Source organism: Tupaia chinensis, unplaced genomic scaffold (genome assembly GCF_000334495.1).
Source record: "Tupaia chinensis unplaced genomic scaffold, TupChi_1.0 Scaffold000097_1, whole genome shotgun sequence".
NCBI classification, from domain to species: domain Eukaryota; kingdom Metazoa; phylum Chordata; class Mammalia; order Scandentia; family Tupaiidae; genus Tupaia; species Tupaia belangeri.
In genome coordinates, this window is record NW_006159559.1 from 8,475,047 (window position 1) to 8,493,759 (window position 18,713).

An 18,713-nucleotide genomic window follows, 5' to 3' on the forward strand; every position below is an offset into this window, starting at 1 on the left:
CACACACATATACATATATATAAATGTTTAAAAGAATTACTTAATTTAATTAATTCATTAATTTTAAATTAGTTTTGGTCAGAGAGAAACAGAAAGAGAGAGAGAGAGAGAGAAAGTGAGAAAGTGAGAAAGCAAGCTGCAAAGTCCAAGACCCAAACTGTGGTTGGCCATGTGGGAATCCAGCACCCTAAGCACCACACCACCTGCCAGCCGCAGTCTCTGATACTGCTGAATGAATATTAAACAAGTACAGCTCCCTTAAAAGTAAGATTTCTTTAATTAATCATGTTTCTTTTTTTAACTAAGTATCTAATTTTTGTTGCTTTTGAACTTAAGCATATACTTGTTGAATTCAGATTGTTTTCTTTATTCAAATTAGATATACACTTGTCGAAATTCAAACTTTTTTATTTATTTAAAGAAGAGAAATTATTTTAGTGAGTACAGAATTTCATGCTTTCTTTTTTTCTTTTTCATTTGCTAGAAGGTGTGTGGGGGGGGGAGAGAAAGAGAAGTGAGAAAGCATCCCATCCCCATGAAGAACAGTCACCCTGCATCCCTTTTGCCTCCATTTCTTTGAGGATTTTAGGCACTCACTAAACACACCAGCATGTTTTTCAAGCCAACGAGTCAGACTCTAACCTCATAATGGGCCACATGGGATCCAGCTGCCTTCACCACATCACTGGCTGGCCCAGACCTTCCTTCTTAAGACAGATGGAGTTCACGATGTAATTATAGATAGCACAGGCAAGAAGAACCTGCTGGATGGTCTTTCCACTGCTGCTGGCCAGGCGCCCGGTCCCTACAGAATTAGAGTAAGGGAGGGAGGGAGAGCAAAATACTTGCTTGTTTTTGTTCACAGTCATTGTTCATCTTTCTATTAATTCGCACCCTTAGAGTTTAGATAATCTTGCCTTTGAGAACAAGAGAACAATCTTCTTATTTACCACATTCATAGAACAGGTAAACACTCTCCAATAAAAAGTCATTTCCTTTGGGTATCACTAAAGCCTGCTGATGACAGTGGGTTATTAAGTGAACTGGGAGAACTAGCCAAGGGGTAGAGGTGTGGCCTACAGCTTCAAAGTTGACTTCCTTTGGTCTTTTGACTGCAATATGCACAGGGACTTACGTGTTCTGGTGGTCACCTACTCCGATCCTTTCTGTAAACCTCTGGCCATGCCCTGTCCTCAGCACCTGCTTCCCTCAGCACACAGCCAAAACCTTCTGGTTAGTGACATTTGAAGCCATATTACACTGATCAGTGTTGGCTGTGTCTCATGAAACTGCTTTCCAAAATTAAGTAAAACTCTCCAAAATCAAAATCTAAGAAGAGTGAGTATAAAACAAATGACAGTTAAGGTCATTGGCAGGGCCGAGTGATAAGGGAAGCTGATGGCCAACTACTGTGGAATCATAAAAGCCCACTGATACCACAAGGTACAAATTTCATCCTAGGACTAAAGTTTATGCTTGTTATTTTCTTCATGTTCTGTAGCAACCTGCTCTATAATGTAAAAAGTGTATAGAAAGCCTGGTATCTGGAAAAATTCTGAGTCATGGGGCGGTCCAGATTCTATATGAAAAGATGGGCACAGAAGGCTGGGGGCTTTGCTGCATTTCCCTGCTCGACCCCTAGTGGGCAGTCTCTCCTGGCCTCATAAAGGTAAATACCACAGCCCTGGCCCTACTAAGCTGTGGAAATCCAAAGTGCTGCACACTCATTGCAGCTCTCTAAATATGAGAGGACTTGGGAAAGTTCATGGAAAATGGAATTCAAGTTCAAGTTTACTTAGGTATAAAACATTGAAATCCATGTAGGTTTTGCGTATTATTCATTTCTCACAAACTTTTTGAAGTCCCCGTGTATGTGCTGAGTAAATGACTACATGTGTGGTGACTATTCCCACCTGCAGTGCGCCCTGCAGTGCCCCAGCCAGTCAGACTTGGGCACGAGCAGACAGCATGGACTGACGTTCCTGAGAAGTTTGTGCCCACTCTGGATACTACTGGAAGAGCACAATCTCCTTTAGCCCTCTCAGTGGTCATTGAAAGGCCAAAGGCAAGACTTTGAACAGGAAATCAAAGCATATGCAAAACACAGTGACACAGTGTCCACATGGAAGATAGTATGTGGCTTCTTGAATTCCCTGAAGGTGACACAGCAGTGTGTTTGTCATGGTTTGGAAGAGATGACTGGAGAGACTGCTCTGGTTGCTGGACCCCTCTTGACTGGGCCATATTGTCAAAAAAATGTGCCCCCTCCTGCACACTGGAGCTGCTCCTGGATCAGAGGTGGCAGAAGTGGCAGCTGGGCTACTAGAGAGAGAGTGGCTGGGTACAGAGGACGTGAGGCCCAAGTCTCCATGTGGGGTCCCGGAGGGTTCTAGAGCTGGGCTCCAGCCCTTCAGCCTCAGCTTCTTGAGCAATCAGCCTTTGGGCTTTGTGGCCTGCTGTGCCCCAGAGAACTTCTTGTCTGCAAATTACGCTCATAACATAAGAAAAAAAAAATAATGAAAAACTTGACTACTGTTGGTTTAAACTGCTAATCAAAAAAAGTTTAACAAATTTAAAAAATAAAATTAGGCCTTGGGGCTAAATATTTGCCAAGGTTGAAAAGCCAGAATGATACAAAATAGCACCAAAACCCATTTTCCCATTTCCCAACTGGAGACTGGATTAGAAAGAGGCGAGAAGAGACAGACATACAGAGACCACTGAAGGCTGTCATGGGAACCCTGGCGCAAGACAGCGGTGGCCGAGACGAGTTACCTGAAGAAACACAGACACAGATAGATGAAGGCGTGTGCTGCGGGAGCAAGCACTTCCCAGGAATGTCAGAGACTCAGCCCCTTAGAGGCAGTCATTTGAAATATGTTAACTAACAATTATTTTTAACTGGTCCTTTTATAGAGCCCTGATTCAGAAGTTCTTAAACCAGTTCCCGTATGTGTTAAAATCACAGCATGAACTGCCTGAGAACATTCCACAATTCAGCCAACTCAAAACCATGTCCAGGGCCTGCTTGGCACCTGTCTGTCACCATGTGACATGGCGAGGCAGCCATCCACATCTGCACTTGAAATCACCATATTCCTTGACTCCTGGGCTAGGACCCTGTGAGGTTCCTTCAGGCACCCAGACTGTGTAGGAAAAACCCCATTTATCAACTCCAGGTGATGGTCAACACCCCCCAGGCTCAGGGCCTGGATTAATTATTGGTGAGATGATGGGAACAGAGTCCTGGTGAGCCATTTCTCTCTTGCCAAGAGGATGAGTCAGGTTTCAAAAGACACATGTGTGGCTCTGTCTGGAGAGAATATTTGGGGCATGAGCGCCCTTGATGAGTAGCATGGAATGCTGTGGAAAATGTGAAGCCCCGGGTTGCTTTCTCTGCCAGTGGTTTCCTAGGATTGTAGGGTGTGTTGGGGGTGGGGAGGTCCTTGGGGGCAGGTAGCAGAGAAAGCTTAGCTGTGGAGAGGAAAGCGACTAGCCAAACTAGATCAAATAACACCTCAGCCACTTAGGAAGCATCCTCCCTGCTCCTGATTGACTCCACTTATCGCAGGTGACAAGTCTTTTGTTTTAACAAAAGAAATACCAAGACCTTTGTGAACCAGGGATGTTTCCTGTCAGATGGGAGCCACGATCATTAGCTCCTATTGGCAGAGTATGTGCTAATCTGAGGATGCATGACTGGATTGTTGAATTCCCAATTTTTACATTCTGTTTAAGCTTGGATATCTCCATGAAAGACAGAAAAGATAAGGCTAAACGAAGTCAAGCTTATGGTTCTCTTGAGTTTCCACGAAGCTGCCAGACTTCCGATTTCTGCAACTATTAAGTGCTTTTCCCTCCTGGATAGGGTGTGCTCTGCCGCCATGTGGACATTTGGGGAACTGCACCTTCCCAAGCATCTGCTGAGAGGAGAAAGTGACTGAGAGGCTGGGAGAGAGCTTCCTTAACCTCCTGGTCCTCTTAAGTAAAGATCAGGCTCCTGGCTTACCCAGAGGAGGACCGGCTCAGAACTCTGTGAGGATGATCAGAGTAACCTTCCCCGTTACTGTGCCTACTCCCGCCACTGTCGCCCTGGAGGCCGAGCACTGCAAATGGAGATAGAACAAGACCCTCGCTGGATCTCAAGTCAGGTGCTTTTAGAAAAGTAAATTCCCAAGACTTTTTTTCACCTTAGAGGAAGCAAGAAAATGAGACGTTAAAGTTGGCTACTACTTCCTTCTTTGGAAGTGCTGGTGTTGGCAGTACTTCTGCCCTGTGGTTACTGAGCTGGAAGCGGGAGGGAGCTTAGCACGAGCATGTGGCAGGAGTGGGCTCTTCATAGCATGCCACCCTGGCTGATCTCAGGCAATGGAAGAGGCCCAGAAAGAGCTTAGGACAAAAGGGACAAACCCTAGGTTTGCATTCGATTTGGTCAGTGGTATTTGGCAGCCGACTTGCAGACTTCATGAGAAGGCACAGGGTAGCTGTGTGGGGCAGTGTGGAGATAGCTGAGTGCCTCACAGCTCTGCCTTCTAGTCACCCCCCACACACATTCCAGCTCTGTGACCTCGGGCAGTCGGCCTATGGCAGTCAGTCTTCTGTGTGTGAACTAAGAACGATAAGATCCCTGGGTCTCACAGGAAGGTGGGAGGACTGAGCTACAAGCCAGGGCCTGGCTCCTGGCTGATCTCACTAATGGTCCATGCATGTAACTAAGATTCTTAGCCCCCTGTAAACACCCCATAGGGAGGGTGAGCCACAAGTGTGGTGAGGAAGGTGATGGAAACAGTAGCAAGGGTAGCTGTTCTGTAGTCTCTGGTTCAAACCAGCCCGGACTATGTCATTGGCTCTGCTGAGGTGTGATATGAACCTGTGTACCCAAAGCAGGGGCGCAGTTAAAGAACTGAACCATGCCAATAATCAGAGGCCAGGTTCCATGCTCCCATGTGGCCACTTCCGGCACCATGTAGTCGAGTCTAGGAGACAGTAGTGTCTAGGAGCCTCTGAGTGACAAGTGGCTTCCAAACATTCCTTGGGGTCCTCTACGAGACCGAAGCATGCAGAACCTGACCAGTATGTGGGCTGGGTGGTGTGCATGCAGCTGGCCTCCAGGGTAAATGTGGTTCTTGTGAAAGTATCTGAGGAGATAGAGAATTTAAAAGAAAAACCCAAGGACAGCTCTGTCATTTCTGCTCATCTTCCATTAAAGATTCTAAGACCGAGAGTGCGTGTCTGTGTTTTCTAAATGTTGCCATCACCTTATTAGGGAAATAAACACCAAGTTATTGTGCATCTCCTGTGTGCCAGGCACCATGCTAGGGAGTTTAGATATTTAATCCTCTCAGCAGCCCCGTGAAACAAGAATTGTTATTTTGTCCATTTTATAGACAAGGAAGCTGAGTACAGTGAAGTGAGGTGGCTTGGCTGCTTGGAGAGGGCTTGCCTGTAACGTTTATTGATTCCAAAGAACACACCTGGAAGTCCCCAGGGGAAGACAGGTGTTTGTTTGCTTACATAACAGGACAGGGACAGGATAGGCAGAGGATGGTCTGTGCCGTCGCGGAGCACAGGCTCAGGCTGTACTCTGAAATCAAAGAGTGTGACCATCACCTACAAGATCATTGTTGGAGATTACAATAAAAGGTCAGTTCAAGGACTGGCAGAATCAGCCGAGTATGTTTGGCAGGGTTTCCTACCCCTAATCCTGTGATGTCAGTGAGGGAGAGGAGTGTGCCTACTTCCAGAATGGCCCTCCCGCGGGCCCAGTCTGTGAGGTGAAGGCAATGGTCATAAGATGTCTAGAAGCCCCAGCCGTGTCCTACGGCTAGGTCAAGGAAGACGGGGCAATGAGGGAGGGCAGAGGAGAGCTCAATGTACACCATCCACTTGCACAAGTTCACCCAGACAGTGAGCATGGAGGTGGGATCATCTTCCCAAGATTCCATCTTTGTGTGCCCCACAGCACCGGCACAACACCGTGGACTTGGGAGGAGCTTAGTAGATGCCTGCTCGATTGAGGATGGAAGGATTCATGTGCCAAAAGGGCGTTCGGAAGTGAGGGTGAATGCCCAGGCAGAGCTCTGAAAGACCAGCTGTGTGGAGCAGCAGCTGGCAAGTCATTTAAAACCCACTGTCATCTGGCCAGGGGCCTGCTGGCCTGCAGCCAGCCACACACAAGGGCTGACTTGATCCACTTTGGCTCTTTTATTTCAGGCACTCCACCTTCCAAGGAGGTACCGGCTGGGAAGTACCCATTCATAGTCACCTCCGATGATGGGCGGAAGGTTCCTGTGGTCCAGGCCTATGCTTTTGGCAAATACCTAGGCTATTTGAAGGTAGAATTTGATGAAAAAGGAAATGTCATCACTTCACACGGAAATCCCATTCTTCTAAACAGCAGCATCCCCGAGGGTATGTGAAATTCGAGGGAACATTCTACCACCACACCAAAAATGGGGTGGCTGGACTTTTCCCTTCTTTCTCTTTAATGTTCCAGAAGACTGTACGACTGCTGAGGGATTTAGCTTCTCCCTTGAGTTTACTCTTCATGGGTAAGAGCTGAAACACACCCAACCACATCCCCGCTTGGTTCTCCAGGTCCTCTCAGCATTAAGCTCTGACCACCGCTCCTCCTCTGCCTTAGAAAAGCTTGGCCCCAACACGAGAAAGCCACCTCAGCTCGTGGCCAGAGGAGCACCGACAACTGAAGCAAAGAGGTTCAAATTGAGCTGAACAAGGTTCCAATCAAGGCCCCACCCACAGGGGCAGTGTGCCTTGGGCAAGGAGCCTGGTCTGGTGGACCTCAGCTCTTTTATCTGTCAAAGGAGAGAGTATCTATCTACCTTTTTGTCTCAGACTCAGAATAAAAATGCTTTTTTTTTTTTTGCTTAGAGGTTTTTGCGTTAGGATGCATGCACTTGTGGGAGTGAGGAAGAGACAGAGACAGTGAGAGGCAAAGTGAGAAGTCACTCTGTAGGGGGAATGGCCTTGCCACTATCCCTTCTCCTCCTTTCTCTTTCTGGGGCCTTGGGCATGCCCCCACACTTAAAGCCACTGGGTCCGGGACTTGAACCGTGGTTGGACATGTGGGAGTCCAGTGACATAACCACGATGCCATCTGCTGGCCCCCAAGATGCATTTTTATGCCACCCATTTTCATGTTCATGAGCACGCTCACGGTTTCTCTCACCTGCCCTTTCCTGTTTATCATGCTCGGGTCAGGAAGGATGGGCAGTGAGAGGTCACAGTGCCCAGGAGCACCTGTAGTCATAATGCAGGCTTTTCAGTAGCACAGATGGGGAGCCCCAGGCCCTGCGGGCAGCAAAGGCCCTGCAGCACCAAAGGCGGGTCCTTGGTACCTGCACCCGCCCCCTCAGGGCCCCTTCCACACACTAGCACTGTCCAGGTGGACCAACAGGTGCTCATACAGATGTGAGGAGCCGCTGTTAAGATGTTCAGCATGTCCCTAAATTAAGATCCATTCTAGGCCTTATTACCAGGAAGCAAAACAGAGGTTCCTAAGGAAATATCATGCTCAGAAACAAAATGTACACAAATATGGTAAAAAAAACGTGCCTTCACAGCAGGTAAGCTCGATGATGTTTGATTTCTTCTCCGGAATTTAGCCCAGTGTGAGATCTGCTTTAACAACAGGAGGGCTAACTCTCTCCCTGCTTCCTTCCTGTCTTTTTCTTCTAGATCCGAGCATAAAAGCAGACATTAACAGATGGAGGGAACAATTAGATCATTTTTCTACCCAGGAACTGGGGAGAACAATCGTTTATCTGGACGGCTCCACTGGATCATGCCGCTTTAGAGAGTGCAACATGGGCAACCTCATTTGTGATGCTATGGTACGTCGTCTGCAGGGGTGGGGGACGTAGGGGTGCTGAGTCCGAGGAGAGAGGAAAGAAAAATGGAAAGAGCATGGGAAAATGCAAGGAGGGGCAACCCAATAGTTGCAGAATTGAGGATTTTTAAAAAGTAGTGCCCGGGGGTCATCAGGTGATGTGGTGGTTAAGGTGCTGGATTCCCGCATGGTCGGATCACAGTTTGAGTACCAGACCTGACGGCTAGAAAATCATGCCAAGTGCATGTGCATGTGCATCCAACATCCCAGGAGGAGAACGGAGGACAAGGGATTGTGCTGTGGCCATCCCCCCAGGGGGTGACTTCTCACTTTCCCTCTCTTTGTTTCTCTCTGGCAAGTGCACACACCCTATGGCAAAAAGCTAAAAAGAAAAAGTAGTGCCTGGACAAAAGCTTGGTGTGATTTTATACCAAGGGCCTCGGCAAGGTGCCTACATTCATGGATAACCATCACATTAGAACTTTCATGAAGAGACTTCAAAAAGTTCATGGAAATATGGAATTAAAGTACTGAGTTTATTTTGGTGCTGAATTTTTTTTGAAATTCAATGCATAGTTTTTCCATAATATTCACTTTTCATTCACTTTTTTTTTTTTTTGAGATGTCTTTTCTATAGGGCACATGTTACTTGCCAGACAGACAGAGACAGAACTAGAGAGAAATCACTCCCCAGGGGAGATGGCCATACCACAATCCCTTCTTCTCCATTCTCCTCTTGGGATTTTGGGCACACACACACACACACACACACACACACACACATCCAGCATAGTTTCAAGCCCCTGGTCCAGGACTCGAACCATTGTGAGAGTCCAATGATGTAACCCTTATGCCATCTGCTGGTCCTCACTTTTCATTAACCTTTAAAAACCCTTCATATTAATGCTGGCAAGTGGTGCGATGGTTGATGTGCTGGACTCTCACATAGCCAGCTGTGGTTTGAGTCCCGGACCTGGTGCCTTGCTTTCTCATTTTCCCTTTCTCTCTCTCTGTCTCTCCCTGGTCAAATTAAAAAATTATAATAACAAACAAAATTAAATAAATAAAATTTTTTTTGTTTAGAAGTTTTCGCTATAGGGCACGTGCGCTTGCCAGACGGACAGAAAGAGACATAGAGACAGACAGCGAGAAATCACCCTCCAGGGGGGATGGTCACGCTGCAACCCCTTTTCCTCCATTCACCTCTCAGGATCTTGGGCATGCACACACACACTCCCGGTGTGAGTTTTAAGCCACCGGGTCCGGGACGCAAACCGCAGTCCACTACATGGGAGTCCAGCGACATAGCCATTACACTAACTGCTGGTTCCCTTTTTCTAAAAAATAAACCTTTGTATTCAAGGTGTTCTTAGCTGTCTAAATGTTGAATGTTGCTGTCCTTTTATAAGGTGATCTAAATGCATAAACCTGCTACATAAAGATGTTTACTATGTTGACACATCTGCTTGGAACTGACTGGGCAGTTTTCACCTTGATCTGTCCACTTGGTGCCAGAGAACCTAGGCCTTACATGACTGAAATGTCCTTCCCAAACGTAGAATGACAGCTCACAAGTATAATGATAATCTTAAGTCCCATGGCTGAGGGAGACCACCCATGAGAAGCACCCCCCATCACCCACTTGTCCACAGGCAGACAGGCCATAGTCATTCCGGGGGCGTGCCAAGGTCTTCAAGGTCAGGCTCACTATTCCCACAGGCTCGCAGTGTGCACCCAGGGGAGTCATTTCTTTGTCACTGTTTGGCACACAGTGTCTGGTGCCAAACAGTGCCTGGGATACAGCCATCCTCAACACACATCTGCTCAGTAAGCAGCCCTGCTCTTGCTTTTCAAGGTGAGAGGCATGCTGGCTGCTCAGCATCATGCGGTCGGTGTGCGAGAAACAGAGAGAAGCCAGAAAGTAAACGTTTAGAGAAAGGTATGGAAGCAAACACCCCAGGCTGTTTGTTCTGCTTGCCTCTGCTAAAAGAGGCCAAGGCAGGGGCCTGTAGGTGGAGGGTGGTTAAAGTGCTAGGTCCCCACATGGCCCACCAAGGTTCTGCTTCTGGACCTGGCAGCCGAGTGCATGTGCATATGTGCCCAAGATCCCAAGAGGAGAATGAAGGAGAAAGTATCACGGTATGACTGTACCCCCTTAGGGGTGATTACTCAGTTTCCCTCTCTCTGTCTCTCTCTCTCCAATGTGCACACACACCCTCTGGTCAAAAACTAAAAAAAAAAAAAAAAAAAAAAAAGTTTTAAGCGGCTAGGACAACTGTAAAAGAACCTGCTATATTTCTTTTTCAAATGAGAATGTATTCACTTATTTCTTATTACTAAACATATATTCTGAATAAACCGATTCTCTTTGTTTCAGAAGCTGCCCCTGTGCCTTTAAAATTGCCAGCTTAGGAACGGCTGGGACATAGACTTCAAGGCCGGTTCTTGTGGGCATGAGGTCTGGTGTTGAGTGGACTTTAGGGCCCTGCCCTCAGGAGAAAATGTGGGCACGGCCTGCACTGGAAGAGACTGTGAGGGAGCAACAGCAGTTACAAGGAGGCCCAGTCCTGATACCCTGCCGAAACCCAGAGATCGTTTTGCTAAGACCCCTGGCTAGAGAGTGCAGGGGTTTTAGGAGAGAGGGTTAAGAGTTCCCCCTTTCTCAGAGTGACATAGGACTGATCACAGTGTCATATTTTTTTATTCTTGGAGCGTAAAACTAGTTCTGATTTCCAGGAACACAGGAGCAGGGGAAAGGCAGCTTTATTTCCTCAGTAGAGCCAATCAGACTCCTGCAACTGGTCCTAAGAAAGAAGATCCAGAGTAACTAATGCCATGTGCTATTGTCTCAGATTAACAACAACCTTAGACACTCAGATGAAATGATCTGGAACCACGTGTCTATGTGCATTTTAAATGGAGGTGGCATCCGATCACCCATCGACGAGCGGAACAACGGTATGCTCCCCAGGGCCAGGCTCTTCAGCTCATCGTTTCCCATCAGAAATCCTGCCCCACACAGGCCCACAGGCAGCCTCAGCTCCTCTGTGCTATCAGCCATGTATCAAAATGTCAGCCATTTGGGGCCAGACCGTGATGCTGTGGTTATGCAGCACTCCATGAAGCTCCCCTGCATGGGAGGAGTCTGGGTTTGTGACCAGAGACTTCCCTGAATACCCCAGGCACATTGAATGCAGGGCTGGCTGAAGCTGGGGGTAGGTTGTAGCATGAGGACCCTCTCGAGGGTGTGTTCTCTTCTGTATCTCACATGGAAGGGAGAAGAGAGTAAACGACAACAGAAAAGGTCAGTCCTTTAGGTTTGGGTCAGTGGTTCCTCACGGCCAGTGCCCAGCCTAAAGAATGCTTGTGTATTCTCAAAAGGATTCACACACAGAAGCAGCAGCTAAGGTTAGTGGATCCCACCAAGCATGGTCTAAATTTCTGACTCACAAAGTTAGATACTAATTGTCGCTGGCCTATACAAAATTCAGCAGCCTTTACCTTAGCATCACAGAAGAAAAGGACAAAATCACAAATCGCCTATTGCTGCAAAATTGAATGAACATATTCAGTAATTTATAGGTAGCCAAGATTATGTCGTAGGGTAAAATAAATAAACTGGACAGATATTCAAGACACTTTCGTAACCCTCCCTGACACACAGCTGGCTGCTGATCAAAGTGGGAGTTAGCCCTGACCCCCATGTAGTCAAAGTCCACATACAGCTTTTTAGTAAGTTCATTTGCCTCTTCCATGAGACACAGAGACAGAGGCACACAGAGACATAGAGAGGGTTTGGGGAGAGAGAGACAGGAACCACCGCAGGGTCTTCATGCCAGGATCCCCATGCCCCAGCCTCAGCCAGGGCCACAGGCACACACAGGAAGCCCTTGGACACTGACTCGGCACCTTCTTGTATGGCCCCAGCACCTGGCGGCCTGGTGTGTAACGTTTGACTCCCCAAAACTTAACTGCTAATAGCTTACTGTGACCAGAAGGCTTATCTGTAACCTAAACAGTTGATTAACACATGTTTTGTATGATATATATATATGTGTGTGTATATATATATATATGTAAATACACATATATATTGATATATATATAAATACATATATATATATATATATATATAATGTACTATATTCTTACAATCAAGTAAGCTAGAGAAAAAATATTAATAAAATCATAAGGATGTGAAAATACATTTACAGCACTGTACTGTGTTTTCCAATATATTTCTTGGGAAACAAATCTGGGTATAAGTGGACCCGCACAGTTCAAGCCCATGCTGTTCTCGGGTCAGATGTACTGTGGAAACAATCAGTGTAAGGCACCACGCTTCTCCTGTAAGAGCAGGGATAAGCACCTGGGACCCTCTGTGGTCTGAACTGAGCGATGCATTCCACAGAGGCCCAGCCTCAGCCATTCGTGAGATCCTGCTGCCTTCTTGTGGTGGGTAGGGCGGGTTGCTGCTTGAATCCATTTCCTCCCTAAGTGTAGGAGCCACTTGGACACAGCGTGTGCTGCCCTAACAGCCTCCCCATGTTTCCCTCACCCCCTTCCCAGCCCTGGGGGAAACTGGTCTGGGGGAAGCATTTTCTCAAGCCATTTTCCTGCTTGTCTGATCTATGACCACCCTCAGGCACGATTACCTGGGAGAACCTGGCTGCTGTGTTGCCCTTTGGAGGCACATTCGACCTGGCCGAATTAAAAGGCTCCACCCTGAAGAAGGCTTTCGAGCACAGTGTGTATCGTTATGGCCAGGCCACAGGAGAATTCCTGCAGGTGGGCGGTAAGTCACCACCCTGCAGGGGGGCCTCTGGGTGATGTGACATTTCCTGCTGGTTGGCTCAGGAACTCTGGAGCCAGGCTTGTTTGGATTTTTCCCGCCCACGCCAATCCATCATCTTCCAATGGCTATGGACACCCAGAGCCCCTGAGATTCAGTTGGCAATGAACAGTGTTTTGTCAAGTCTGATCTGGACATCCAGGGGGCCTTTTGCAGGACCTGGGCCTTTATAATCTAAGCAGGTCCGGAGGTTTAGTTCCTCTTGAAATCATAGTGGCTTAGCACTCCGGATTCTTTGTTTTGAAAAAAATCTCAGTCCTCTCCTCTGTTCTATTGGTAATTGCCTTGAGCCACGCCCACATTCAAAGGAATGCAGCATCCAACCAGTATTAATAAGAAATGATTCTGAGAGGGACAGCCTGCTGTCTAGACACACTGGAACACCTGGTCTGTCTGCTGTGCTCTGGGGCAGGTCCAAAAGCTTCTGTCAATGATGAATTCCATTTCAGTGAGTTATTCCTTAGGTGAATAATCTTGTTTTACTCTGAAACCATATTCTGGTCTCATTTTTTCACTCTCAATTATGGCCCCACTTGGTGACTGCTCTGCGAGTCCTTCCCTCTGCAGACACCTCACTGCTGGGGTTAAGCAGCTGCAGAAGGCTGGGGTCCTGGCTGCGGCCTGTGGAGTGACCCAGACATCCTGCATTTTCCCAGGGGGTAAACCAAGGGAACAGCAAAGTGCTGGGTAGATGAATGCTCTGTGAAAGTTACCCAATCCCAAATTATTACCACACAGTAGTCTTCAACATTGCAACCAATGCGCTGTGCATTTATTCTCACTTATATATTCCAAGTTATGGACCCATTAATTCAGAATTTTAAAGAGAGAGACAAAAAAAAAAGAAAGAAAACCATAATAAAGTGGTTTTTTTCTTGCAGTCCCCTGTGGCTCCCTCTACTCCGAGCCAGTTTTCCTTCTAGTAGGTCTCATATCCCAGAAGGACTTAGGGATCAAGCAAACCAAGGAAGAGTAGCACCAATGTCACCTCCATTCTCTTGAAATTCATTCAAACTCAAACTAAGGGAAAATCAAACCCTGTGCCCCAGTTCCTGATCTCTGCCGAAAACCCTTTCTTCGCAAACACAAACATACCTTTAGATCCAGTGAGAACCTACGGACTCATTTCTTTTCTAGGAATCCACGTGGTATATGATCTCTCCCGAAAACCTGGGGACCGAGTGGTCAAGTTAGATGTTCTTTGCACCAAGTGTCGAGTGCCCAGTTATGAGCCTCTCAAAATGGATGAGGTGTATAAGGTGATCCTCCCAAACTTCCTGGCCAATGGTGGAGATGGATTCCAGATGATAAAAGACGAATTATTGAAACATGACTCTGGTAAGCACAAGTCTCTTCCTTGGCCTATCCTAAAGGTATGTGAGGACAGGCCTAGGGCTGAGAAGGGAAGCCACTCACAGCACCAGGAGGACAAACCTCAAACCAGATCCTGTCCCTCTTTTGCTGCTGGAAAACAGTAGAACAGCAGTGAGGAGCAGACAGCTTGTCTTTCCTCGACACAGATACATCTGCTAACCCCTGGGAAAAACTTACTTTTTCTTAGAGAGAGATTTTTGCTATAGGGCACATGTGCTTGCTGGAGAGACAGAGACAGAAAGTGAGAAATCCCTTCTCCTCCATTCTCCTCTTAGGATTTTGGGTGCACATGCACACATGCCTGGTGTGAGTTTCAAGCCAACGAGTTCAGGACTCAAATTGCAGTTGACTACGTAGGAGTCCAGCAACATAACTCTTACACCATCTGCTGGTTCCAGGAAAAAAAAAAACATTTTAAAATTAAAATTGTTTTCATTGGAACCAGCAGATGGCATAATCATTACATCACTGGACTCTCACATGGCATACCGCGGTTTGAGTCCCAGACCCAGAGGCTTGAAACACACTGGGCACGTGTGCATGCATACCCAAAATCCTAAGAAGGAAATGGAGGAGAAGGGATTGTGGCGTGGCCATCCCCCCCAGGGGGTGATTTCTCATTTTCTGTCTCTCTGTCTCTGTCTCTCTGGTGAGTGCACACACCCGATAGCAAAAATCTTTCTAAAAAAAGTTTTCACACTCTTGACTCTAAGTAGCTATTTAAATTGTGAAATATACATAAGTTATTTATAGAAAAATCACACCTCTGGAACTTCAGATTGAACATGGAAGCCCATCATACTGAATTATCTAGATTTTCTTTCTTTTTTCTTTTTCCTTTTTTTTTTTTTTCCTTTTGAGGGGTTTTTGCTTATGGGAAGTTACGCGAGCACACCACACAGAGAGAGACAGAGAGACAGAAAGCGAGAAATCACCTCCCAGGGGGGATGGCCACGCCACAATCCCTTCTCCTTCATTCTCCTCTTGGGATCTTGGGCACGCATGCACACATTTTAAGCCCACCGGGTCCAGGACGCAAACCACGGTCAACTACGTGGGAGTCCAGCGACATAGCCATTACGCTAACTGCTGGTCCCTAGATTTTCTTTCTTGAAGAATCTTTTAGGACCAGTCTGGTAACATGGTAGTTAAGGTGACTAGGTTCCACATGGCCAACAGTGCAGTTTGAGCCCTGGACCCAGCAGCATGAAAAACACACCAGGCATGTGAGCATGTGTGCCCAAAATCCCAAGAGGAGAATGGAAAAAAATGGCTTGCAAAGTGCTCACTCTCCATGGAAGATGCTTAGGGGCTTTCTCACTTTCTCTGTCTCTGGTGAGCACACATACAGAGAGAGAGAGAGAGAGAGAGAGAAGCAGCTTTTAGTTTTGTGTAGGTGAGGTAAGGGAAAATAGAGTAAGTGCCCCTCTTTCAGCACACTGGGTTGGTGGAACAAATTATAGGAAGAACCAAGCGTGATGTCAGTAGATTTTTTTTAATTGTCAGAGGGCAGGTGTGCTCATCAGAAACAGAGAGAGAGAAACAGGGTGAGATGGAAAGCACCCTACAATGGGTCATGGTGACACCACAATCCCTTCTCCATCTCTCCATTCTGTCAAGATTTGGGGGGCATATATACGCTTGGTGTTTTGTTGTTTTTTTTTTCTGAGTCATTGGGGCAGGGATTTGAACCGTGATTGGCCATGTGGGATCTAGCTTTCTTAACCACTAGGCTACGAGACTAGCCTGCCCTCAGTAGATATTTTCAGCAGCACCAAGGATCATTATACACCAGACTCGCTTTTAGAAATCTAATTGAGAGCTATCTCATGGACATTAAGTCCGCTAACACAGAACACACTTCCCCATCCTCTTGCTCGGGCAGAAACGAGCACATTGAAAAACACATATGCAGCCTCTCTGCATCTCCTGGAGGCTCAGTCAGAGTCTTCCTCAGCCCTACCATGGTCTGCATGCCACTGGAGCTGCTTATTCCAAGGATGGTGGACAATGGAACCAATCCAAAGGAGCCAGCCCTTTCTGGAAGGAAAGGCCATGGACAGAAGTCCATCCCATGATACGAGATGAGAGGGAGGCTTAATAGACCACATGAAGCAAAGAGGACTTGGCCATGCATCACCCAAGTCGACAGACGGCTGTTAGAGAGAAGGAGCTTGTCCAGAAGGCTGAGGAGCCCTGGACCTAAAGATTCTTGATCCTGGCAGTACACTTACTGGGGAGCATTTTATCATTTATTTATTTATTTGAGAGATTTTTGCTATAGGGTGCATGCACTTGCCAGAGAGACAGAGAGACAAAAAGCAAGAAATCAATCCCCCCAGGGGGAAAGGTCACACCACAATCCCTTCTTCATTCTCCATTCAGGATTTTGGGCACGCACACACGCCCAGTGCGAGTTTTAAGGCACCGCGTCCAGGACTCGAACTGTGGTTGACTATGTAGAAGTCCAGTGACATAACCATTACACCATTTGCTGGTCCCCCTGGGGAGCATTTTAAATTAAACACTAATTCCTTAGCTCCAGCTCTTAAGAGATTCTAATTTTGGGGCCAGCAGGTGGTATGGTGGTTAAAATGGTAGATTCCCACGTGGCCGAATACGGTTTGAGTCCCAGACCTGGTGGCTTGAAAATCATGTGGGTACATGTGCATGTGTGCCCAAAATCCCAGGAGGAGAATGGAGAAGGGATTGCATTCCCCCTGGGGTGTGATTTCTTACTTTCCCTCTCTATTTCTCCCTCCAGCAAATGGATATACCCAATAGTTAAAAATAATAAAAATAGAAAGAGAGAGATTCTAATTCATTCGGATTGGGGTGAAGTTTCTTTTCTGTTGGTTCTACTGTAGACCCAGGAAGGAAAATTACTGCAGAGTGGAGAGTTGTTTTCTTAAGTACTTATGATATTTGTAAAAGAAAATTCTGTTGGGTGCCCAATTACCTATAGCTACAAAACCCATTGTAGCTATAGGCAATTAGTATTTCTTTATCACCTCCCCTCTTTGGGAAATGAAATACTGTTCCACCATCAATTATATGAATATAATTTCTGAGCTAAAGAAAGCCATTTTTCTCTCTCCACAAATAGCTCATGACCCAGTTTCCTAACGCCCTTGTTCTGGCATAGTTCAAAGTCCATAATATCAACAGTCTTTGTCTTGAGTCAGAAATCTAAGAGCCGAGACAACTGTACCCCCCCCCCCAGTTATTCAACATTGAACAACAGGTACATTTCATTTGGGAACATAATGGAGCAATCACATTCTTTGTACTGTGATCACCAGTATTTTTTTCTTCTGTGACAGTTTACCCCTGCTTATGAGAGAAATATCTTCCCTTTTATATAAAAAAAAAAAACCAAAAACTTTAGAAAGGCATGGTGGTTAAGGCCCTGAACTCCCACATGGCTGTCCACCGTTCAAGTCCTGGACCTGGTGACTTGCTTTCTCACTTACCCTTTCTCTCTCTCTGGTCAAATTAAAAATAATAACAAATGGGATTAATTAAATAATTAATTTTAAAACAACTTTAGAAAAATACATTGGTTTCCCCCCCACACACACTCTTGCTGTTAACTGATAGTTACTTTTTTTGTAATTAAAATCATGTATGTATTTTCTTAGGTGACCAAGATATCAACGTGGTTTCTGAATACATCTCAAAAATGAAAGTAATTTATCCAGCAGTTGAAGGTCGGATCAAGTTTTCTGCAGGAAGTCATTGCCGTGGAAGCTTTTCTTTAATATTGCTTTCATTTTGGGCAGTGACCCTTGTTTTATACCATTAGCCAAAAATTCTTCTTGGCTTTAACGTGTGGAACTGCATTTTTTTTTAAGTGAGGTTCAAATCTTTTAGGACCTGGCTTTGTCTTGGCACTGACCACCCTCCCAGGCTCCTAGAAGCTGAATCTTAGAGCAGTATAAAAGCAAGAGACTGACATCAGCACTCAGGGTCCTCAATTTAGTGAACAGACAGAAAAAGAAATCAAAATAGGGTCCAATGAGGGGAGAGCCAACTCTATTTAGTTTACATACCCAAATTTTAATAAAATTTATTAGCAAATTTAAGTCATAGAAGTCATTTCCCCCCTTTATATCCCTCCCTAATCCACCAAAAAAACCCTACATTTACACAGAACTTTATCCTTTATAAGGAGGTCTCGAGCACATTGTCACATTTGATGCCATATCTATGGTGGGTAAGAGAAGTGATATTTTTCCATTTGACAGATGAGGAAACTAAAGCTCAATAAAGGCTGAATGTTCAGGGGACCAGCAGTTAGTGTAATGGCTATGTCGCTGGACTCCCACATAGTCGACCACGATTCGCATCCCAGACCCAGTGGCTTGAAACTCACACCGGGCGCGTGTGTGTGCATGCCCAAGATCCCGAGAGGAGAATGGAGGAGAAGGGATTGCGGCGTGGTCATCCCCCCTGGGGAGTGATTTCTCGCTTTCTATCTCTCTGTGTCTTTCTGTCTTTCTGGCGAGCGCATGTGCCCTATAGCAAAAACCTCTCCAAAAAAAAAAAGAAAAAAATAACAAAAAGGTTGAATGTTCAAGGTCACAAAGCTAGAAGGGGCAGACCTTTAACCCCAAGTCCACAACTCTTTCAGTTATA

General features: G+C 46.2%; 1 protein-coding gene across 1 annotated transcript in view; it reads left to right on the plus strand.

The window, feature by feature from the left end:
* NT5E (5'-nucleotidase ecto) overlaps positions 1-18,370 on the plus strand; it is a 57,140-nt gene extending 38,770 nt beyond the window's left edge. Inside the window, exons 4-9 of the mRNA XM_006143373.2 lie at positions 6,214-6,411; positions 7,699-7,853; positions 10,702-10,807; positions 12,495-12,644; positions 13,839-14,039; positions 17,717-18,370. Of these exons, the coding sequence (XP_006143435.1) occupies positions 6,214-6,411; positions 7,699-7,853; positions 10,702-10,807; positions 12,495-12,644; positions 13,839-14,039; positions 17,717-17,880 (974 nt within the window). The 3' untranslated portion in view covers positions 17,881-18,370. The remainder of the gene's footprint in view (positions 1-6,213; positions 6,412-7,698; positions 7,854-10,701; positions 10,808-12,494; positions 12,645-13,838; positions 14,040-17,716) is intronic.
* The last annotated feature ends 343 nt before the right edge of the window (positions 18,371-18,713 follow it).